The sequence below is a fragment of the Bombus huntii genome, chromosome 14 (assembly GCF_024542735.1).
Source record: "Bombus huntii isolate Logan2020A chromosome 14, iyBomHunt1.1, whole genome shotgun sequence".
NCBI lineage: Eukaryota > Metazoa > Arthropoda > Insecta > Hymenoptera > Apidae > Bombus > Bombus huntii.
The window spans coordinates 6,076,167-6,101,307 of NC_066251.1; the positions used below are offsets into that span (position 1 = coordinate 6,076,167).

The following is a 25,141-nucleotide window of genomic DNA, read 5'->3' on the forward strand; positions in this document are numbered from 1 at the left end:
TCTAAAATGATCCCACGATCTCTAGATAACCTTGAAGTTCTACCACGATCCCCGATTGCCCCATGGCCGTTCTAGAAATTCTATGCTACTGGGCTCCCTAAGCTTCGGTTTAATTAATTCGGCTCCACCGGATCTTCTACGGTTTCGTTTTTCACTTTCTCCCTCGAGATGAAGCCATTCTAACAGCGACAAATATCGTAGGTACGGGTCGAAACATCCAACAGACGAGTGTCCAGAGGCCGTGTTCGTGATATGTATCCAGTCAATGACAGGTGTGATCCTGCAGGCCTTCATGGTCGGCATAGTTTTCGCGAAACTGTCCCGGCCAAAGAAGAGAACGCAGACGTTGCTGTTTTCAAGGAACGCTGTGATCTGTCAGAGGGATGGACAACCCTGTTTGATGTTCCGTGTCGGTGACATGAGGAAGAGTCACATCATCGAGGCTCACGTCAGAGCCCAGATGATCAAAAGGAAGGTGAGTTTCTATTTCCTTCGGGTTGAACGTGCAAAACGACCACGTTACGTAACGCCTGTTTGTCCATCCTTTTTTTTTTTTTTTTTTACCGAAGAATCCCAAAGAGAAACTTTGTTTTTGTCATTCACGCGCTTAAATTCTCCTCTATAAAGTTGTCTCGATTCGATCGAAGGAACTTCGTCCAGCGCCAATTTCTACGAAATTCTACTTTATTGCTTTCATCCAGGATCAATAGTATAATGATCTGATGGCGTCAACTATACTTTCAGGTTACCAGAGAAGGAGAACTGCTGCCGTTCTTCCAAACAGAATTGAAAGTGGGCGGCGATGGCGAGGAGGACAAGATATTCTTTATTTGGCCAACGACGATCGTTCACAAGATCGACGAAAAGTCGCCTCTTTATCATATATCAGCCAGCGATATGCTCAGGGAACGATTCGAGATTATCGTCATGTTGGAAGGTAATTTAATAAGCAGGTCCCGCGTATTAAATTAACAAGGTGAAAGTCGAAGATACGAAGCAAAAGGTTTTCGTTCGATCGCGTGAAACAAACCACTTTCGGATTAAATACGAGTAAATTATCGCTGATAGATTATCTCACGTGCGAGGATTAGTTCAAAATCTAAAACAAAAGACATCTTCGTTCGAACTTTTTCGAAAAATCGAATTTGAAAATTCGTCGAGACAATCTTTCGTTTTTATTAAGTAATTATTATTATTTGATAAACTTTTACGCACTAATTTTCAATCGATCGAGGTCTATTTTCTCGACAAAGAGAAGCTTCGTATGACTTATGTTTCCGCGTCGAATCAGTCTGTATGATGAGTAATTGAACCATCAGTTGCATAACACACTGGATGAATCAGGAAGATAAATTTCTATAATTTCGCATTGATTACAGCTGTCGTTGGACCAAATTTCAGGAAACCTTATGTAGTTAATGAGTCAAAAAGACAAGCAAAATTTCTAAAATTCCTCGTCAATTGCAGGTGTCATCGAATCAACTGGCATGACGACTCAAGCCAGGAGCTCGTACCTGCCGTCTGAAATTTTATGGGGACACAGATTTGAACACATAATCACGTTCAAAAAGGAGACTGGGGAATACGAAGTGAACTATTCCTTGTTCAACAATACCTACGAGGTTGACACACCGTTATGCTCAGCGGCTGATTTGGACAAACTTAGGACGATGCAACGATCGAAAGGAGGTACGAGCAAAGAAAAACTTCTAACAAGCATGAATTCCCAACTTCGTTAAAATTCTTCAAAGAATCGTCGTGATAATATCGGACTGCGGATTTTTATGCATTCACCGGGAAACGCGTTAATTCGTCGTTTGAATCCTAAATCTCTTAGACGTACTAAGTGCTTCGTTTAGAAATTTATTTCGGTTTGAAAGTCGCATTTGCTTTGTCCTTATTCGTCTTTAATTTCGTAATGTTTCTAGTTTAAGAGACCAGACTGACAGGTCGAAAATGCAAAAATCCATTGAACTCGCATAATACGCGAGGATACGCGTGAAATGTGCAAAGCGTAGTATACGTTATCATACTTAACAGGTGGAACAAGTTTACAAGTTACAAGTTACAAATAATTCATAAAAATACAAATTTGCATAAATATCCGCAGTCATCTGATAGTAATCGATGGAGAACTCTATTTTATCGACCACTGTACGCTGTCGGTGAAATGTGATTGACCTCGATTAACATGAATCAAGCTTATTGAATCTGTACTGTCACAAGCGATACTGTCCGCGACATGAGACGCATTCCGCGACGCAAACTATCTTTTAGCCGCCGTATACGTTGTAGCTTTTGCCTCGAGTCGAAAATCTGGCACTCCATTTTCTGACCACTGCCAATATGTCCGAACCTTGGACCAAGAAAAGAATCAAACTGTAATTGCACTGAACGTGTGCTCGAGCCTATTAATTACCGATTAATTCCATAATTAAAACCATTGTTAAATAGTAAATCGTTCGGATGGAAGATATTTTTTTAAAAGGGAAATTACTAAATTGTTAATGCCAAAATTATCAAGGGAGTTAGGACCATCGATTCTTAAAAGATTTTCATAGAAATTTTGTAAATTTAGGACGATGCAATTTTGGAAATTTAAATGATTTTTTCTTCACAAAATACACACAATAGCGGCTAAGAAATTTAGATCATTTTCTAACTCGCCTTCTCACTTGTAGTTGGATAGAACGCTTCTGTTAATTTTATTATTAAATTGAAACGAATGTAGTCATTTCCTTCGTATCAATACATTTCTAAGCTGACTTTTCTTCGAATTCTTAGCTTCTACACTTAGTAACTTCAAGCTTACAGTATATAAGGATGAATTCCGTGACTGTTCCATATTGCATCATATTTAGAAAAAAATGGTAATATCGGAGAAGAAACTTTCTGGCAAAAGACCCATGAAACAGTTTCAGAAACCATTAAACAGACCTACGAAAACACCCATAAACCTACAGTTTCGGTTCTAGTCTTTTAATATTAACTACGTTTGCATTGGTAATTATAATGCCGCGTAACTTGACATAACTTATTAGAATCTATTACTATTCTAATTACAATGACTTTATTCTCTTTGATATCTACAAAATTCATACAAATTTCATAGAACAATTTAACCGTTTGATCAGAAGATACACTGTTGAATTTTATTTGATAGCAAAACGAAAATTGATACAATGTGTTTCGTGCATTCGTTCGACACGGCAAATCTGAACGAAAAATAGAAAGAAAAAGAAATGTCGAAGGCGAAAGCCTTCGCCGTTTGCCGAGTGTTCGAGCGTCAACCAAAAAAGAACTACATAAGAACTTGCTACCTATAAACGGGACTATATAGCCTGTGGTTTGTTTGACAATCTTATCTTAACTCTCTCATTTATATAGTTTCGTTTGATATGCCTATCTTACAGATATTCAAATTATCTCACTACCGGTTCAGTAAATATATCTGTCACCTGCTGCTGCTGCTTAGTCTCTACGTATCAGCACATCAATCTCACGAACGTCGCTCAATAAAATGAAAGCGAGCATCAATACATTTTGTCCGTTTATGACATTCCGGATTCCTAGCGAACTTCGCTGATTCATCGATCTTGATTTTCCACGTACATAGGAATTTTGTCGCAATTGAAAACCAAAGCGTCTCGCGTCATTTGACTGTACCAATACTACCTCTTCATCTTCCAAGCATCCTCATCCTCTGCATTGATATTGTAGTTTAGCGAAAACCAACCAGACTTGTGTCTTCTTTCAGGTCTCTACGGTTGGCTCTGACTTCACGCAACTCTCATTAAAAACAACGTCGCGAATCACGTGAATTTTACGCTTTGCATCCCACGGTCGATAGTTTGTCGACTTCTCCCCGTAGCTAACAAATACCATTTTCTTGCTTTTCGCATTGAATTTCATTGAGTTTCTACTTTCGGGACATCCGAAACGCGCGTGTGTTTAATCTCCGGCTCGCGACCGGTGATCAATTTTTCGTACGCCATCATGCCCTGTGTACTTGTTTCCAAAGGGTTCTGTTTAGAACATACGCTGCTGTCTTGACAGCTTTGGCCTGCAACGTACTTGACACAGCCTTGGTAATCAACATCGATCTAGCGCTCTCCACTAAGGTACCTATTTCACGCTCCGCCTGTCCATTTTACTGCAGAACACATGGTGCTGATGTTTCGTGAATGATTCCCCATTTTCCAGAAAATCGTGAAACTCGCCTCGCGTATATTCCGTCCCATTAGCTTTTTATAAGGCTTTTATTTTATCACGAGTTTGCCTAAACGCAATAGTATTCTTGAAATGTTTCAAAAGCTTCTGCTACGTGACGTGTAAAACAAACAGTCCGAAGACTAGTACTGTCGTCTTTCAACAGGACAAAATATCTTGAACCCACATTCACGAAATTCTCTCTCGTTTACTTGGAATATGCATCTTTCGTTTTTGCTCGCTCATCTTTACCATACAGGCTTCAAAAAGAAAAAAAAGATCATTTCAACGCTTGGTTGGTCTCTTCGGTTTCTTTCATCGTTTTGACATCAACGCGACCCTGCCTTTCATTCTTATCGTCTTAGCAAGTTCTCGCGAGGCACGTTACGTCCTATCGGTCTCCCCTTATCGAAAAACACACGTCGGAACAGCGGAGCGTAGCGTGTTTCCTGCGCGGATAGAGCGTCTTCGCTATTTCGAACTTCACGGCGATCGCTGTGAACGTGAAACGAAAAATCCTCGTCCGTTAACGCTCTCACTGAAACAAATTCCTCTTCAATTACGCAGGCAAGAGTACTTCTTTCAGCGGTTGATCTATCAGTTTATCGTTCGTTAAAGCTCCAGCATCTGTCTTACCGACACTTTAGCGACTTTGAGTAATGTATCACCAGCTATCTGGGGAAAACATGCCATCTTCGGTGGCTCAGGTTCACGGAAACGTTCGTGACTATAAGTCATACGCATAGTCTCATCGAAGTCCGCCAATAACACAGAATCATCAGCGTCCGTTGTTTCTAAGAAAAATGCACTGACGTCGCACACGTGTGCCGTTTAGAACGCGTTGTCCGTTTTTCTATTTTTGTACTCTCCGCCAAGGATTCGCTTTTTGCACTTGTCGTACCGATGGCACGTCTCGTGACTGTAATTGCAGCTACTTTTTCTCTTTTAAGTGGTTCGACCCTCCTCGAGTTCTCCACTTCTTTCTCTTATTTCCGGGTTTCACTCGGTGATTTCCAACACGCGGTGCAAGCGACGAAATGGCCTCTTCTTCAACTTCCGACAATCGTCCGCGCGAATGAATTCCGCAATTAATTTCCCTGTGCTCTTCTCTTCTCCCCTGCTAAACTCCCACGCTATAGAGAAGTTTGAGGAATTTCGAGGACAAACAATGCTCAGCAATGATTTCACATCATCGCGACGTTGGAAAGCTGCTGATTCGCGTCGTACGGTTTCTCGCGGATCGTTTCAAATTTTTCTATCTGCGTCGCAAACGAGCTTCTTTCGTCATTGTTTCGCGTGTTCGCTCGTGTCGCCATAACAACGCGTGTACTTTCTTGGAAATCCACCTCTCGCGTCGTACAGTTTATCAAATTTACATGTAACGACTTAACTGATTTACTCTGAACGTTTCTGAAGAATCACTGGCGCCTCTTCCATTCTCTCCCTTTTTCTTTCTTCTTTGAAATTTACCGTTTTATTGAATTCTCGTCAACACACTCCGTCAACTGACGCGATTCAACAACGACACGTCATATCTCCGTAGAGCGAACTTCTTGCCGTCTAGTTTGGTTCAACGTTTCCTCGTCTGTCGTGACAGTCAAGGAGAACGTTCGTTCGATACTACCGATACAAAAGCGAAGAAATTGGAAAAAAGACAAAGTTGGCGCACTACGCTCGAGCAAATACGATAACGCGGTAGCGCGCTGGCTCCACGAACTCTTCGCTTTTATTCGAAGGGAAAACGGTTTTTGAATAAGACAAAGATCGATGCACGTTGTAATTGTATTTCGTAAATTCTCTCGGTACGGTGAATCTGAACAATGGCCAACGAACAACTAACTAGAAATAATAGAAAACTTTGAACGCGAAAGCTGATCATTTCAACCAAAAAAAAAAAAAAAAAAGAAAAGAAAAAGAAAATTACAGAAAAACTTGCTATCCACAAACGGGACTATATAGCCTGTGATATACTCGAAATTCTTATCTTAAAAAAGTATTTACCACAAACTTGCGAGTGTTTTTCTCGCGGAGGTGGTCGTTAAATAAACTGGCTTCAGCGAGACTCGACTGACTCTCGATGAACCAACCATTCCTGCTACGCCGTATGTAAAATGGAATTTTTTTCCTGAAATTAATTTTGGATTTCTATGCACCATTAGGTATTTCAGAACGTGCGAGCAACAGCGGATTCGCTCATTATCGCGATGCGTCGAGCAGTTCTTTGACCACCGGATCCGGTTCCAGCCTAGCGTCGTCAACAGGCGGATTGCACATGAACGTGCCGATGACGCTCACTCCGATTCCAGTTATGATCACCGGCCCTGACGGTTCTCTTAGACGCGAGAGCATGCAAAGCGCGCAAACTGACTTAAAGCAGTCCATATTTTACACGCACAACGAGGTACTAAACATGTAGCTACTATTTTTCTTTTTATTAGATCGTTGTACACGAACGTCGTCTCTTTAATCCTGCTGCGGTTCTCCACTTCAAGTACACGTTTAAGATCTTCGAGATAAAAGTGATTCTTACGTGTGAAATCCGTTTCTCTGATTTCATTTTCCAACTATACTTGCAGAATCAAGGAAACGCAGTAATAGAATATATCGTTACGTTTTTTAGTCGAAAAAGCCAGTACATTCTATCGAAGTTATTTATTTACGACAAGCTATAGGTAATAGTGGCTTTTGTAAACTTTTAGCACTTTTCTGTTTTAAAATCGTGTGTAGAATCTGGCCCTTTTTTTTTTTTTTTTTTATGGACTGTAACACATTTTCAGACCACAGTGAAATCTGGTTTTCCGTGTAATATAATTTTCTATTGACGCGTTAAATTAAATTAATAAATTAAATTAAATCCTTAAATTGTCTACGGATATGGAATATAAGCGTTCAATGTTGATACGTCCATCGTATTCGTAAGAGACTATTATCGGCCAATTGTTATAATTTTGGATAAGAATAAAACTATCGTAGCGTTTTTTTGTATTTCCAAGTATCTCTCGTTAAAGCGTGCCTTAATATCTGTGTTATACGTAACTATTTTTATTTCTAAAATGTCACTTAAACAGGGACACTAGGATTCTAATATATTCTCAAGGTTACATTCGAGAAAATCTTGCTCAATATTTTTAAAAAATAGTAGAGTTCTGAAAAAACAAGTGAGGACAAAAGCGAACCGAAGGCTGCATCAGGATTAAATAAATCTTCAACTGTACATAGTTTCTTCAAAATATTGCTACGAGGGTCAGATTTCATCTAAATCCAAGGAAGATACAAGTAGCTTAATTTCTCGACATGTACATACGTACAGTCTATGGTACTTGAAAATGATTTAACAATAAAATTATTAGACAAATTTTATTGTATAGATGTACTGCTGATTTCCATACAAATTCACGTTCCTTGGAATATAATTAAGGAAGCTGAATATTTGTAGAAAATTACTTTATCTATCAAGTATCATAGAAATCACTGTACTTTGAACATTTTATATATTTCCTCGTATCGATTTTACGCTTTCACGTTTCCTATAAATACATAAAAATCTGCAGTCTGCTAATAGTTATGATATACTAATAGAAATGCAAATATTTTCATTCTGTGTCTAGTTCCTGGACGGTGATCCGCACGTTTTAAATCATTATTCCCACGAGGAATTAAGAAACCAAGAGGATTATGATCGTGTATTGGAAGATATAAACGCGACCTTAAGGAAAAATCGGGCACCGAGTAAGGAAGACAGAAGAATACACAGAGAACCGTCCAAGTGTACCTTAGACTCTAGGAAGAGCGAGTCGAGAGACACGATAAAGAGATCCAGTTCTAGGACGACGATGGATCAAGTTCCAGTTATCAGCTCCCTATCGAAATCACCATCGCGACAGCATTTAGATCCCAGGTATTCAAATCTGTCTCTTCTTTCGATGTTTCTTCAGAGGCAACAGCGTTACGAGTTACAACTTTTGCGTCAACGTTTCATAAGCTGCGACACTGGCGCGAAATGTGACAGCGGATTTTTATGCAAATTCATATTTTACAAAATATAATTAGGAGGATAGAACCGAAACGTAGTCTTCGTCTTAGATAGAAAATAGTCTCGCCTACCAGCTATACGTAGAAATCTCCACGCTTTAGATATTTTTATATACTTTCTCATAAAACTTTCTCATAAAATTGCATCCTGTGCGATTTTTCTATTTAAAAATTTCAAGATTTTTCGCTTTAAAATTTTCTTAGAAATGCATAAAAATCCGCGGTCTGCTCGCAACGCGATCGTCTCGAGAGAAACCAAAAGCGTGACACAACGATAAATCATGGGCAATTCTTAGAAATCTTAGAATCTGGCCTTCCATTTCCTTCTATTCGAATGTTCAATGAAAATCCGAAGACCGCGTTTAATTATAGAAACGATGCTAATCTGTGTTTCATTCATTCAGACATACCAAGTTCGCGGAATCCTCGGAAGCGTATCGCGAACCTTCGCCTCATCCTCTCACCTCCTCGAGGTCCAGCCTGGGAGAGAATCACAAGGGCCCGCAGAAAAAGACCAGCTTCATCTTAGGCGACGTCGAACACCACGTGATAGATATGGAGCCTATGAAGGAGTTTCCCTCTCGGAACGCGTTGGAGGGCGATTCATCCAAAACGAATCATCTCCCTAGGCACGCTGTTTTCTATCAGGAACAGGTGTAGGTGAGCAAACGTGGACCATCGTTAACCACTTAACGCACGTATTTAACGTGATATGTGTATTTGAAGATTGGATTTCATTGAATTAATTGTTTTTGACATCGATCTTTGTGGATTGAAAAACTACAGTATTTTATAAATAAAGATATCCATATTGGTTCTAGTTTGAGCGATTATTATATGCATTCAAGCTATAGTATCTTATATAATTAATTTATACGATAATTTATATGAATTATGAAAGGTGTCCATATATGTCATAAAGAAACATGTTGTGTATATAATTGCATTTTCGCTTGTTTTCCACTATATTGTAATAAATTTCCATTAATAAATAAAGGAATGATCTGTGCGTTAAGGGGTTAAGGAGTTAAGTAGAAAACTTATGAGAAGACTTATTTTAGTCTAGAGAATTTCTTTTCTAGAAGAACCGCAAGAGGTTTGATATCAGCTTCCTCGTATATATTGACAAAGAATTTTCTTCAAACGAATATAGCTGAATTGTACAGACTCTCGTACGTTTCGCTTATTTGAATCGAAAAAACCAAAAACTTCCAAATATTATAAATATAATTAGGATATGAACTAGATTGCGAAAGAAATATTTAAAAAAGAAAAATTTAAAAAAAAACCGGTGACATTCTGAAATTACAGAGTCAGATTTTGGCGACTTCTTTCGTGTCTCGCGGGACGAAAGATAAGAAATAATCGTTCGACGATGGTTGCTGGAATTAGAAATATCGTTTCGAATTGCTGTTCGCCGTCTTTCTTGAATCTGCACGACAGTATTAATTTTACGAATTCGAAAAAATGCTTTTGCAGGTGTAATTTCAAGAACCTACGTCTTCGTAAAACAGACGAAGAGAGATGGTTTTCTTGAAAATTCGAAATTAGAGTACCCCCTTGAACGACCTGAAACGAGATTGCATTAAATCATCAACGACCCCCCTCGTTCGTTAACCATTCCACGCACACACGTAGCATTTACGTCAGCAGGCCCAGGGGGAAGCAAAAAGAGCAGAAAATCTCGGACATCTTCTAATTGACTGGATTTCCGTTCCGCTATCGATGAACCACGGGACCAAAACGAGCTAGAAGCTTTAGATTTCTAGAGGCTAAATTGCCTCGGAGGAGGATCAATTACTCGCCGGGCGATTTGCAACGATCGTGCCCTCTTAAAACAACTTGCCTTCGCCGTACAACTGGGCCTCTAAATTGTTCTAACTGGGACACAAAGACGTCATGCCGCGTAGTTTTCATACATACGCGCCGTTTAAGTTCGACTAACTGGCCAGCATCCTGCACGATTCCAACGATCGAAGTAGTACGAACTCCGCCTTTCGCTTTCTCTTTTTCGCTTCTTTACGCTTATCGTTTCTCTTGTTCCATCGTCTTCGCTCTCCATTTTAACCGGTCGTACTCATCGGCGCGAATTAAGCTATCGATGGATCGGATCACGAGGACACGAACGACTCGCGGACAAGCGACGACAGACCTGAGTTGATTTTCATCGAACAGTAAAAACGTTAATACGTAAGAGATTGGGAAATTCGAGCGACGAATTAACTCGTCTTCCTCGATTCGGTTAGAACGAACGCGAAATTCAGACGTGAAGCTGTAGAAGACTTCTTATTCTTCTTCTTCTTCTTCTTCGGTATCGCCTGCCGATATCTGCTGTTTAAAAGAATATTCGAAGGTTTACGTTACGATGTCACGCAAAAGGGAAGAAGTCGCGAGGCTGCTCCTGGACTTGTTTTGGAATGCGAAGCATCCGATTCATTCGGACGCACGGTGCTGTTCTCTCGATGAGAATCGCGGGATTAAATTGAATGAAAGGGACAATTTCTTTTACCTTATCGCCATTAAGATCGTTCTACCGTGTCACTTAACTGACGATTTCCGGGCTCGTTTAACCTTATCTCTCTGGTACACGTTCGCATCAACGAGTCGCGCACTGATCGTAATTCGCCAGAAACTTTGTTCCCGTAGCAACATGCGTTATAGTAATAAGATTATAATAAGAATCGAATTACCAAATTTTTCAACTGTGGGCAATGATCGTAGTAGCCAGAAGTGCCGAGACTCGGCGTATGAAATAATACGAAAAGTGACGTACACGTGAAATTTGATGATGATTTCAATTTTGCTTTCATTGAGTTTGGAAATTTAAAAGACAGGAAAAGTGAGTTGTCGTGTTTCGCATTTGTGATATTTAATTGCGCGATATGATCGATATTTTGTTAAAAGGAAAGATGCAATTTAGAAGATCATTGTGAAAATTAGAAATTATTCTTTCGCTTTTTTTTTTGCAGAAAAAGAACGAATTTGTACGAGCCCTTTGATCATTCGGAAGGATATCGTACGAAGTAAGTCAGTGGAATATAACCGCGATGATTACTGAATGATTTTTTAAAGGCCAGACACTGTCTGACCTTTTTACGCAGACTGTCGTTCCTATTGGTCGCTGTGAAATTTAATCGACATTTACTGATCGTATCTTTGAATCAGCTGACATCGGCTTCGTTATCCGTCTCGCATAAAACGAATCTGTAGAAAAACTGTAGAAAAACTAATTCCAAACTTTCGCGTCCTATACACGCGTAACACGTCTATCGAAATAATAAAATACGAAACTCTGTGGTACAAGTGTGGAACAAAAATTTAACCAAAACAAATCACAACTACAGCTTAAGTTTCATTTGTTCGATAAGGATCATCAAACCTAAATTACGTATGTAAACTATTTCGGTATTTCGAATCTAATACAGCTTTCACTTAACAATTACTCAAATTCTGCGTCTCCAAATTTATATGGTTTCCCTGGGCATCCTTAATTAAAAACACCCAAATTACCATTTCAGAATCTCTCGTTTCCTTGGCTTCAGCACCATTTTTCTTTAATTGAAAATCAAAAGAGTAGGATATCTAATAAGTCTTCTCAAGAATTAAGTCGCGAAGAAACCACCGTTTTATTTGTTAATTTTATTACTGCAATTTGATGCAATTATTAAATTACAATTTAGACAATAAATTGCGCATTCGAAACTCGTCGAAAACAGCTAACTGGTTAAAATTCAACGCGATGACTCCGAATTAATCGACTAATAAAATACAAAGCATTGGCAACAGCCAAGTTGTCGCGTGCAAGAAGCTGTTCAGCTACATTTCCACGACGCTTGGAACGAAGGTAATTCGTAGCGAGGTGTACGAGGAGGCATTTCCACGTTATGATGCAACACGCGATGGCCTGAAGGGCAGTTGGATGAGCAGAGGATTAAGTGGATCCAGAGAGCCACGTAGGTTAGACGACACGACACGACAGGATGAGTTTAGTGGCGGGAAGTGCCCTCGTTATCACGCCAGTCAATTGTTTAATCTCGGCCTAACCTCTTCCCTCCTCGCCCCTACTTCTTATGCCAAGTTTCCACACATACGAGCCATGACACCACGCGAAACACGCTAAACCAGCTATCAAGTTCCTCGAGCACGTAGCTTCGTGCAAGTACATCGCCGTGTGTCCTTGTTCTCCAGACACATTTCACCTGCCTCGCAAGCTCGCGATGCATCCAAGCTGTGTACTCTTCTGTGTCTCGAGGCAACTGAGATCGAAAGTGGACGAGTCACGTTGCTCGAATAAAACGACTACTTATCTTCGTATACTTTATGCTGAAAATACGTTGCTTTTCACACGGTCGCTCTTCGCACATTCTTCTACCGTGAAACGTTCGTTTTTGTTTCGTTGAAGCAGAGTAGGAAATTCGGGAAACGACAGTTACGAAACACCCTTGCACACAAATCTAGAAATCGAAAATCACGAACGAGCCACGCTGTTCAGATGAAATTTTTATATGTTTCGCTTCGAATATATCTCCTGATATTCTATTTTCTAGTTTCGATAGCTTTTCCTATGAAATTTTAATTTCCTATAGGTAGTAGGATATGAAATTCCGCAAATGGAAAACTTTCCAATCGTATGCCTTCTTTGTGTCTTGAATAAGTGAGAGATCGAAAGTGGATGAGTCACGTTGCCCACGCAAAATAATAATTCGCCTTTGTATCTTCCGCTTTGAATATATTTTATATCGCAGATCTGTCTCATAGTCACCCTACCTTGAAATTTCAATTTAGTCTGATTTCTTTTAACCAGTTAGCCATCGCGACCTGCTTGACCTAAGCAGGTACCTAAAATGTGTCGTATTGTTCGCACTATATACGCTTCTTTCGTAATAATTATTTACATCTTTCTATTTGTTCGTTTTATTTCGTCCTGGCGCGCAAATATTCAAAACAGCTTAAAGTTTACGAATGTATTTTAGTTTTCACCAAGATTGCAATTCGAACAGCAAATCGTACATACTTTTTACGCATGACGAGCATACTCGTCAAAGGTAGCAAATTGAAGTAATTATTTACGTATTGAAACACTGTCCAGGTAGAACAGAGGACTGTAATCTCACACGAATGCAAAGATGTTTCCAACAATTTCCACGTCGCTATTTTCGAGTTCAAACTCACGTAAAAAAAAGAAACGCGCGAGTATTCCTGATTATACGTGACAATAACTAACACAAGTTTGATACTTTCATAACATTTCATAACATTCTTAACATTCAATATACGTGCATGATCCCTGCAAAATTTATTCTTCTTTAACACGAATGATAATCGACCACAGCGATATTCCACTTTACGTATCCACGACCTAGTAATTAGTTGCTTGAAGATAATACAACTTTAAACCACATGACACATGGAAGATCGTGATCGGTGTTAATTGAAGGAAGAGCTAGCTCGATTGCAATTGGAGGTGTGAATAGAAACATGCAAATCGGTGTTCGCAACCTAGTGCAAACGCATAATCGGTATATCAGACCGAGGACAGTACCAGAGAAGGATGTCGCAATTCGCGTTGCAAGGTAATACGCTTCGTCGTTTCTCTATTCTCGTGCTTCGTGCTGTCATTCTAGACGCTGCTCATTGTCGCCCAGACAATGCCTGTTTTGAATAAGAAACTGAGAGATTCGCGATAACGCGATTGCAGAACGTGACAATAGCAATTACACCTGGTAAACCTCGGTTATTGTGGTCATTGACGCCACAGCTACTTTCTAGATCATGGAAGAAGTTTAATTGAAAGATCTTATTGGGAATTTTTAGCGCTGTAAAATTACGTGTAGAATTGTTCGTGTCTGCGATAATTTTCTGTTAATAATATTTACCATTGTATTTATTTATTTATGCGACAAGTTGCAGATCGTAAACTCCTCTTTCGTAATTTGCAAAATTTCATTTGTTTTACGATTATTAAAATTGTATTGTCGTTAAAATTATCGAAGAAGCTCTATCGATACTGATCGTTTCTAACTCGTGATAAAATTCTATCAGTAATATTGAATTCAATCGTGCAGGAGGGATCTGCTTGCAGATTTTATTTCAGAAGAACAGAGGAGTACGCGATTGGCTGAACGGAAAAGTAATTGACGGATTCACGGTATTTATCGTAAAGGAAATTCTTCAACCCAACCGAAGAGTACATTTTTCGAATTTAATTTTAAACGAGAAAAGAACTAAATAAGGGTTAGTGAAAATAAAAATTACAATTTGAATCACACGATTCGTAGTTTTCGCGAACAAAAGGTCAAAGAACCAAAGCGGAGGAGTATCACGAGACGTTTTAGTATCCCCACGCAACAATAAAAGGCAAGGATGAGTGTCACAAGGTGAGAAATGGTAACCTCGACGAGCCACGACGAAGACACTGGTACTTTCTAGCGGTAAAATCATTGTCAATGTTCGAGGGCGAGAAAAAGAATGATTACTTGAAAAAGAGTTTTATTACGCGCTCGTTTGCCTCATTTTCACAACAATCGTGACTAAGATAGCCGTACTCGAAGGTCGTCACACTTTTGAAACCGATTCAGCTCGTGCATTTCGATAGCAACGCGCGTACTGCACGCTTTTTCTCGTGCAATTTACGAGAAAAGTTACGAATCTTCCATGAAAACATACATACGTACGAATGAATGACGCTACAGTTATAATTAATTACCGGCCCTCACGTGGATTTCATTCAATAGTGAATCAGCTGTCCAGGAAATTCGTTAAGTCGTGAATCATGCACGGAGGCGAGTATGCAAATGATTCAAATTTCTCAAATTTCTGGAAATTACATCAAACGTATTCTGTGTATATCCCGACTTGATTTATTCCTTCCTCTCTTAATTAATGGAATTCCGACTCTTTGGTTTTCAATTTTACGAATTATCTCAAACATCTTCGATACGATTTATCTGACAAATACTGAAAATTCTGAATATTCTTAAATACGGAGGACGATATTCCTCGTTCATTCACTATGCAATATCATATCCCTGCATCTCTACGCATTCGATTAAAAATTTCAACGAGTATACGTTCGATTTAATGCAAAGAACCTGAAACGATCGATTGCACAAAAATGCGCTGTTTCAAGTATACAAATCTTCCATGAAAGATTATAAAGAGTCGTTCAAGTCTATAAACAACGTTGCGGATCCGTGAAACTTGGATGAGAAAATTACGCAAACTGGTAACTTCCACTTGTACGATAATTCTAACGTTGATGAAAGTTTCAAATATCAATGACCCTGGTTGCATCGAATCGAGTATCTGTTATGGTAGAATATGAAAATCGATGGCCCATAGAAGGAAGATTTGGACGGATCAGGCCAGATGATGATCGTTGCTTGTCGGAGTACTGACGGCACTCATCGAAACGTCATGGTCGTGCCCTCCGGCCTCGTTGACGTAATTGGTTATTATCACGGCGAAGTGTGTCCCCCATTAGTGGATACCAGTGTACACACTGGCCCATGTTAGTGCACATTAGCGTGTACGGTGTGCACACAAGCCGATGCACCGTGTACGCACGTGCTCTGCTCGCGAAACGATCTCGCGATCAACGAAAAATTATCTAACGAGCAGCGTTATGCGAATGAAATAATAGATTGGAAGCATTGTTGAAAACCAGCCTACACGATCGAATTTTAGTGGGCCAATCATCATTGCAAATTGTTGATTTACTGAACGATATTGTCTCGTTGCTTTATTTAACCCATTGAGAATCAACGTTCGGTTGACACATCTCGTCCGAAATCTTTTCTTCGACAGCTCTGCCTCGTTGAATTATGTTTTCGTACATCGCCGCTATAAATATGGTAATTTCAAAAATTCCTATTTTTTTTTTCTTTCTACCTGCTTAGTAGATTCTACGATTTCCTGAACTTGAGAGAAGTTTAATTTCGGGGAAGTATTTATTTAGAAGCTTCTGGCGGATTATCGGCTTCGTCCTTAATTGCTTGAATTTGGATAGGTTGGTTGATTTAAACGAGACCTAAGAAAACAATTTCAAGCGAAGGAGAAGATGTCTAACAGTTGTGACGACTTTCTATACCTTGAGCAACAGAGTAATTGAGAACTACTCGATTAGTATAGCCGAAAAACCCAATGCCAAAATCAACATTCATGGTTCGCGTGTTTAAATCTCATCAAATATGCGTAGCATCTCCGACATACTGCTTCTATGAATTCTCATAAATTCTTCAAGGCTTATGAATCAAGTCTGACTAACGAATCGATAACTCTGCTTCAGCCATTGGTGACGTTGATCGAGCGCAGACTTTGTGGAATTTAGACTAACTTAGTGCCATTTTCGTTGGAAACTTCCGATCGAATTTCAGTGGGACAATAACAATTGTAAATTGACGATTCAATCAACAATATTGTGAGAATTCTTTCGAGTAATCGTTGTTGCTTTATTTCAGAAATTACGGTACTTTATCTCCGAGTGATTCAATGATATTAAACTTACGAATAAGCATAAAGTGATATATACGCGAGTAATAAAAGCGGTAGGTTTCTGAAAAAAGACACGAAATAGGAAATTTGAATAATTTTTCGTTAATAGATAGGAGAAAGATTTAGATCGATGGACGAGAGAAATTAGTGATGCAAATGTTATTCCTACTAATATTTAATAAACCAATATTTCAGCCCTTTTGCACGATTCAACTATAATATTATTAGCGATTGAGAAACTTTGGAAGTCGTTGAAACTTACCAGTACCGATAAATTCCTCTACATGGCAATAACGCGATTATTTTGCTAGCAAGAGAAAGAAAATTTTCCAAACAAATTTACAAATTACAAGCTACATAATTATGCCATTCCACGTAGAGTTATACAATTATACGGTAGAATTCTGTAACCTAGAACATGTTATTTACCACACACACACGATTCACTAACATTACAGTAAATTACCGTGCAATTGCCGTAAATTAACGTGGAAATTAAACAAAAATTACTTCATTTGCCAAACGATAGACTATAAACCTTCCAATATTCGCAATACGAAATAACCCTAATTTATGAAAGAAAAAATCGCGACAAGCAGAAAGGAAGATAAAGGCTCGCTACACAAGAAGACGAGACAACGCCATAGGTCGTCAGGCAAGACGACGTTGCGAATGTGTACGTGACTCAATGCTGATCGACGATCCTCGATCTCGTTGAGAAGTAGGAGGAAAAGGCTAGGTAAGAGAGAAAATGGAAGGGATAAAGGCGGACGAGGAAGGTGCGTTGACGTCACTGGGCAAGCTCGCTGCTCGGTACGCTCGTTGGCAACGCGATCGCAGTTTCACCAGGTTTCAACGTCGACCTCGCCGCACTCCGGTCTTTTCGATCGTTGAGCAGAAAAATCTCGACGATCTGTGCGCGAAAAATCGCCGCGAAACCGTTCGAGTATCGCGAAACGGCGCGTCGTTGCAGTGGCGGGAAATTCGTAATTCAAAAAGTGACGCAGTCGATCGAACGACATCTGTGAAGCGGCGAAGATCACGTGGCCAACCGTGTCGATGACTCGAACTTGAATTTCAACGCTGTGAGTAGAAATTTCGCGCGTGTTTTCTCCCTTTTCGATTTAAATTCCGTGAAATAATCGATAAAGCCCGGCGACAAATCCGCAATTCGAGCAAGCGGGATAAGACGAGAATCGGATGGATTTTTGTGGCTGCTGTTGGTATCACTGGTTCGTTTGAAAGGTAAACGTCGATGACGTGAGGGAATGCGTTAATTGATCGGCACGACGATCGTTTCGTTCACGTGATCTACCGCGGAAAGACAACGAAACGGCCGGTCAGATGATCGATGATTAATGGCCGGCAGTACGCGAATTTTCCGACATCCGATCGCGTGTCAGCCTCCTTCCTACTCGACACGAAATCAAACCTGCTGTCGTGCACGATGCCGGTGGTCACGAAAGCTTCGATCGTCTAGAACATGATGAGTTTTTTTCCAAGAAATCTTTTCCATTGTGCAATTTCTACGTAGTATCGTAATTATTTCGAATCTTGATCTTGTTCCTCAAGTCAGCCGTTTTCCGTTCATCTTAACAATGATGTTTATCCTTCGAAGCCGAATAGACAGAGCGCGTTGTATTAGCTTCGAAGCTGCTACTCGACAGCTGTTCCTACGAGTTCGTCGATTTTGAATGTTTCACAAGTCTGATTCGTTTGTATGAAGAAATTTGCCACACCGCGTTACTGTGACGGGAGATAACAGAGATTTTCTCAAGGTTGTTTAATTTTGGTACACGTCGACGCAAAAAGTAGAACAGCCTCCTTTCTATTTTATTCGAGATATCATCGATAAACATCACCGGCTTCTTTATTCTCCGTAGTTCGAATGACAATGAACGTAACTGTATATAACACAGGTGAATGAGTGGTCTCTTGAATAGGATACATGTTGCTCCGTTGACATTTGTATTCAATTTCAATGGGAATCAACGTGTAACAAAAGTGTCAATAAAATCGGTCGATAAAAAAGTCATTTGGACTTCTCCTATGAGAAAAAAGTACGACGGCCAAGGCGCTTTTATCGTTTTCTCTTTCGAAACGCGCGAATTAAATATCAGCTGAGTGACTAAATAATTTGAATTTTAAAATCTTTAAATTCGCTTCATTTCATTCGAATACTCCTTAAATACTCCAGAATTGAAAAATTCCAAACTTGACATCCATTTAATTAACAATTCGTTGTACTAACGGTTTTCAAGTTTTCGAACAGAAAATTCCACGCTTTTTATTAATTGCTTTTACGATACACGTGGAATCAGATATATCACATATGGTATACATGGTATATGATACTTATGATATAGATATATTTAGCATACACGTATAGTGCAATCAATTATGCTAACAGATACGGTATATTCGTACGAATATTTCTCAAGATGTCAATTTCTTCTTCTTCGCTTCTTTGTCAACTATATGGAAACCAAGCTGGATCTTTTACCTTTTACTTCAGCTCAAAATATATTTCTTGTTCCTTTGAATTCAAGAATGCAATTTCAGGACTACCAATTTGTTCCAAACAAGAAACTACTAATTATTAACTAAAAATTTAATCAAGTTGAAAGCGTAAGCTGTATGCAAAGATATAGATACAAATTTTCTGTATCGCACGAAACATTGGTGTAAACTTAACGTTTACAATTTTACTTCTACCTTACGATACTTCTGTTTTACGATAGCGCTAGAAGCTATTTTTAGGTTGTAACGTAACAAGGGATTTTGTACGTGCAAGTAAAAAAATTAAATCCGTACGCGAAGAGAGGAAATTCAGAGTCTGAGAATAGAACGCAGAAGATGATCCACAAATTTATAGAAAATTCATAGAAAATTCATACGCTAAATTCAGACATCTCGTGCGTTCGATGCTAATAAAACAAAACGTTAATAATATAATTCATTATTCTTGTCCGCTAAAGAAATAATTTGCCATTATTTCGCGCTATCTACCGCTTACACGCATCGTTCACCGTTAAAACTCGTAAATTCTGCTGGAAGCACACGTTTGCCACAACGGAAATTTGAACGTCTGCTAAACAGCAAATTTCTGCAATGACAAGCCCAGTGTGTAACACGATTACCCAATTATTCGGTAAGACGGATACGGATCATCTGTTGGCGCAGATCTGCCGATCGTGCGAATTCAACCGCAAGAATCGCATCGTAACGACCGACCAAACCTAATCATCGCGGTTCGAATGCTTACGTGCGCAAGTTTCTGCACTCTCCCTACCGGAAACGTCCCTCTTCTGCTCCCGTGGCGACGATCACGCACACGATTAAACCCCACCGCAATTATTTAACCCTCGCCACCAACAGATTCGTGATATTTGTCGATAAATACCCTTTATTTTTTTTTATTTTTTTTTTTTTTTTTGTTTTGCTTTTCGTCGTCAAACTGGAAGGATCGACGCGATCATTAAAAAACAGGTGAAACGACAGATTCTTCGACGGGATGGTTCAGTTGTTCGTTAATAAACGACTCGAGACTGGTTTGGATGACTTTTAAGTTGCACGTTTCACGAACGAGCCGTTTCACGAAGGATATTGTTAACGTTGCAGAAGGTGGAAGAAGTTGATCGTTACAAGAGATTCAAATTCAATGATGGCAATTCAATAATCGAAGGCTAACGTACATCTGCTGGAACTTGAGTCGAGTGGCCGGAGGATTTTCAATGATAGTTTTACCATTTTCTAAAGGGTCAATTCGATCGCTTGGTAGAAACAATCTCTTTTCAAAATTTACCTTGGAATTTTTGATTATCAGATTGTTAGCAGGTATAATGAAACTGTCAAGTATAGAAAAATTAGTATTTGTCAATTTTATCGTCCCGATATACAGTTCGTGTTCATCTGCTCGAAAAGTATGTGTGTTACTTGTATAAATTTGTTACCACAAGATGCCGCAAAGAACAACTTTAAAATATTATATTTATAACATTGTCGCTCCTCTTTATTTTAGAATAGAAGTCACTCCGGAACAGCCCAATTGATCATTCAATCTTTTCTTTCGAAAAACTACAAGTGTCATCGAAAAAGCCTCGTTAACGAGATAGCCTGTTACGTATTTCGGGAAGGAATTTTAACAAGATTGCCTCTTAGAATTCTTCCCATCGACCCATCTTTTTCCACTTCTATCAAATCAACTATTCCGTTGACGTTTCATATAAAAAATTGTGGAAAGAAAATTGCGAAACTGACACGTACGATCTTTGTCATACTGTATTATATTCAACGAATCTTTTTAATCTTTTCAATCTTTTCAATCGGTCAATTTCGGTTTCTTATTCGAAGTAGAAACGATATTTCTCTCAAACTTAGCGTTCAAATATTTGGCAGAGATTCGTGACTCTTGCAATCCTGTTAAATGTAACGCAGAATATACCCTCGATTGTCAGAAACAGTAAGAAATTTTCAAACAACCAGATATTCTCGAGAAAAGAAATTTGTGATTTTCGGTATTGTTATCGCGTGTTCCGTGAAAAATAGGATTTTTTGAAGTGACACGGTTGGAAGGTGAGGCGAAAAATGTGAACGCAGCGAGTTTTTGCGTTTCGCATCCGGCGAAATTCAATTCGCGAATAATCAACGCGTTTCGTACACGTGCCACGCGTGTTCACGCGTATGTGCCACCGTGTCAGCATTATCCCCGCCATAAGAGGAAAACGCCATGGCATCCGTTGGCACAATCTCGTGCAACGGCCGGGAATCTGAAACAGTTGCGAGTGCGACGCGCTTACGTGCGCTGCTCCAGCTGCAAAACGTGGGGAAACGTTCGCTCTTTCAATGAGAACAGTCTTAATCTTAGTGAGAATCTTTATATATATATATATACTTTGTATCTCTTCCTATTTTTATTATCCCGAAAGAGAATTCGCGAGATTAATCGTCACTCTCGACGAGAATCGACTATGTTGGTTTTATCTGGAAATTCGCTTATGTTCACTTTGAACTTTTTTCTTTTTCTGTTACTACTTTAGAAGATACTTTTGAGTCGAAGAATTAAAAATCGAGATCGATCATCGATTTGGTAAAGTTTCGCGTACATTCTACTCATTCTTGTTCCTTGCAAAGATGTGTTTCTATCGTCGATGAATATATCGTAAATATAACGTATCCCGAAGGAATGAAATATTACAGAGTATTTGAAAACTCAGAGAGAAGATTGTCGAAAGTATATACAAAGTACGGTCGTTTCTTGCCCCTTTTTCATTAAATAAATTCTGCGATATCTGTATCAAAGTTTCGAGTAAACTTCGTATTTTTTAAAAGTATTTTTTAAAAGGCAACGAGGAATTCGACTATCGAACGCATCGATTCAGAGAAACCATCGAACGAATGGAAGAAAACGACGGACGAGTGGTAAACAAGGAAATTACGTCCGTAATTAATCGCGTCTCCGTTCGCGTAAACTGGTTTCGTGTTTTTAGAAAAACACAATCCGACGGCCCGTCTTTTCTTTTTCTTCGTCTCAAATATAACGGTCCGAACTTTCGCTGTTCTCGCGTGGTGTAACGATTCCATTTTCGCTCCAACGTTTTATCATCAGCTCGTAAAAAGTATTCACCGTCTTTTCTTACTTTTACGGTTTAAGCCATTTACGAGCTGACAAGCGCGCGATAATAACGCATTGGCCAGGGAAATTCAGTGAATCACGAACCAGCGAGAATATAATTTATGTCATCGTGCCAGATAAGCGGTATTTATGCAGTATTTACAATTTTTCACCGTTTGTTTGCCGCGACATTTTTCGTCTCTGCCGAGATATCCGCCATACGTACTTTGTCACAGCGCGTTGATAATATTATTTTCTGCGCGATAAAGCTACGATCGTTCGGTTCGATAAGACAAAAAAAGAAAAACATATAATCGCGACGGCTTAAAAAACGCGTCGACGAGGAGGAAGCAGTTCCCAACGAAACGATTCTTCGTTAATCGCCCGCGAAAATTCAGTTCCGTGCTGTTACGTGTTTCTCTTTATTATGATTCAGAGATTACGACGCAGATTAATCGGCAAAATCTGCAAAATAATAATTATGTAATGGCTCATCGATGGTCTAATCTGGCCAACCTCGTCCTTCCCACCACTCTTTCATACTCGTTTTCCGTCATTATCTCGTTTTGTCTCTCTCTCTCTCTCTCTCTCTCTCTCTCCCTGGTCTAAAACAATCGCAGGAATCGCGGGAATCTCGACTTCTTGTCGCTTTCCTGCACACATTCTTCGCACAGTTTTCCACATTCCTCGACGATGAAGAAGAAAATGGAAAACTTGACCTTGTTAATACACATGGTGGAAGATATTTTTATATTGTGAAATCAGAGGATTTTCTTATAAATGTACCCGTAATTATATCGCAGGAGAACTATAACCAATTAAGTCACCAAGTTGTCGACCTTATAACGAAGCTTTTTATAGGACAAGTTAATTTTCACTCGAAAATAAGTGAAGATATTTTCATCGTGTTTGAGTCTGGTTTAGAGGTTTTGCCACGAGTGGTTTTCATTCTGAATTTCTTCGATCGCTGGAAACACGAAGCGGATTTTTTGACGAATTGACTTTCACTTTGTCGAGACAGAAATACGACTATACGTACTTGCCTATTTTGAATATATATCTTTATTTATGGTCTTGTCTAGTATAAACGTAAATATGTGGTGCATAGTTACGTGGAATCAAAGCGACACGAAGAAAACGAGTAAGTACATGTAATCACGTTTCTTGCTCGATAAAATTAAACGTCAAATTAATTAACATCGTGAAAGATACTTGCACATATTTTTAGGAATTTTCGAAACGATTCTGCTCTTTCTTTGGCTCTAGTATTAAGTATAGATTAGAGTTTGATAGATTCAACTAATTTAATGAATCGCCTGATTTGAGTATTATTCATAAAAAAAAAAGATAATACCTGCGCTTATTTTTATCAGGAAGTGGCTGGCAGCGTTCAATCAAAATTCCGAAAAAAAACATACCATCGATAATTCCCTAAAATTCTATCGAAACCGGAAACAAGGAACACGTCATCGACACATTGTCTCGATCTCCGGAACCTTCTCGTCAGCGTGATGTAAATTCATCGGCATCCTCTGCACCTCCTTCCCTCCTATCCTTCCTTTAATCGAACAATCGAGATACCCCAGACGAAAAGAAAAAAAGAAAAAGAAATGTCGCAAAACTTGTTGTCTGAGGCCCGATGCAAACGACGGAGTTCTGTCGCGCTTTTCAACGGTCTCCTCCAGTCAATTCTATGGGAAAATACCGACGACGTTTTTCACGCGATAAAATTGACAACACGTTCGCACAAACGAGTATAATTTATATATTAAGTCCTTTCATAAGTATCATCGTGTTGATTATTAGTGCACTGTTTATGAAAATTCATATTTTTATTAACACGACGAAAGAAATGAAATCCGAAGGAGAGATTTATTTCACTCGCCAAATATTATAAATTTCTAACTCTGTTGGTCATTGATTCTAAATTTCAACCGAGTTACATTTTACTTTAGAAATTCAAAACGCAAAGTACGAGACGACATTACTTGTGGGACGATCTGGACATTTCTGCACAGTAATTTATTAACTAACGATATTAACGTACTGATCGTACGTTATAGATCTCTCTTTTACAATTTTACAATTTTACGTCAAACAATATAACTGGTAAATTTATAGAACCTGAAGTATAGTACTAGTAATAATTTGTCACTACTGACCAATTTCATCAATGATATTAGTTCAAGATTATGCAAGACAGCTCTGATGATACATAAGAATATTGTCGTTTATAGTTGTAACGTAAATTCCTTTTGTTTCCCTATTTGATTACATAAACGGAAAAAGATATAGAGGATCCGGTCGAATAACACGTAAAAGCAGACACGACGTGATTCCGTATAAAGTTTCAGTATACTCGATCAGTTTTCAAACTCGATTTTCTCGTAAACCAAGCCGAGAATAAAAAGCTTTCATTCTATATATTTTTCTTATTTTTCTACAAGTAATCGTGTCCTGCACGCTGTCACAAGTTATTCCGCCGGATTCCGTGTGTTAAAAATTATTTTGTCACAACGCTCGTGTACATTGCTCCCCATTTTAATAACGTAACGCACAAAATCGATTACGCACCGTAGGGACGAGGTATGGTGGGATTCCGCGAACGGAAGGGCGGTGTGAATGCCGGTGGAAAGTGAGAGGAAACGAAGAAACGATGGCAGAAAACGGAACTTTGCTCTTCAACGGCCGTCAGTCATCGTCGCGTGGACACATCCAGCGACTTCATTCATCCTGGTCACGGGACGAGAAAACCCGTCGTCGTTCCTGATTCCAATTTAACTTCGTACAAGG

The 25,141-nt window shown here is 39.1% G+C and overlaps 1 protein-coding gene across 5 annotated transcripts in view; it reads left to right on the top strand.

The window, feature by feature from the left end:
* The window catches only part of LOC126873112 (G protein-activated inward rectifier potassium channel 3-like), a 45,266-nt gene extending 20,246 nt beyond the window's left edge, over nucleotides 1-25,020 (top strand). For 4 of the 5 annotated variants that reach the window (XM_050633653.1, XM_050633656.1, XM_050633657.1 and 1 more), the window contains 7 exons: nucleotides 202-475; nucleotides 745-937; nucleotides 1,468-1,689; nucleotides 6,369-6,610; nucleotides 7,818-8,107; nucleotides 8,646-8,901; nucleotides 9,721-11,080. In XM_050633653.1, coding sequence (XP_050489610.1) covers nucleotides 202-475; nucleotides 745-937; nucleotides 1,468-1,689; nucleotides 6,369-6,610; nucleotides 7,818-8,107; nucleotides 8,646-8,901 — 1,477 coding nt within the window. In that variant the 3' untranslated portion in view covers nucleotides 9,721-11,080. Of the gene's footprint in view, nucleotides 1-201; nucleotides 476-744; nucleotides 938-1,467; nucleotides 1,690-6,368; nucleotides 6,611-7,817; nucleotides 8,108-8,645; nucleotides 8,902-9,720; nucleotides 11,081-24,927 lie in introns of those variants that run through there. The other variant, XM_050633655.1, reaches the window with a different exon arrangement.
* Nucleotides 25,021-25,141: the final 121 nt, after the last annotated feature.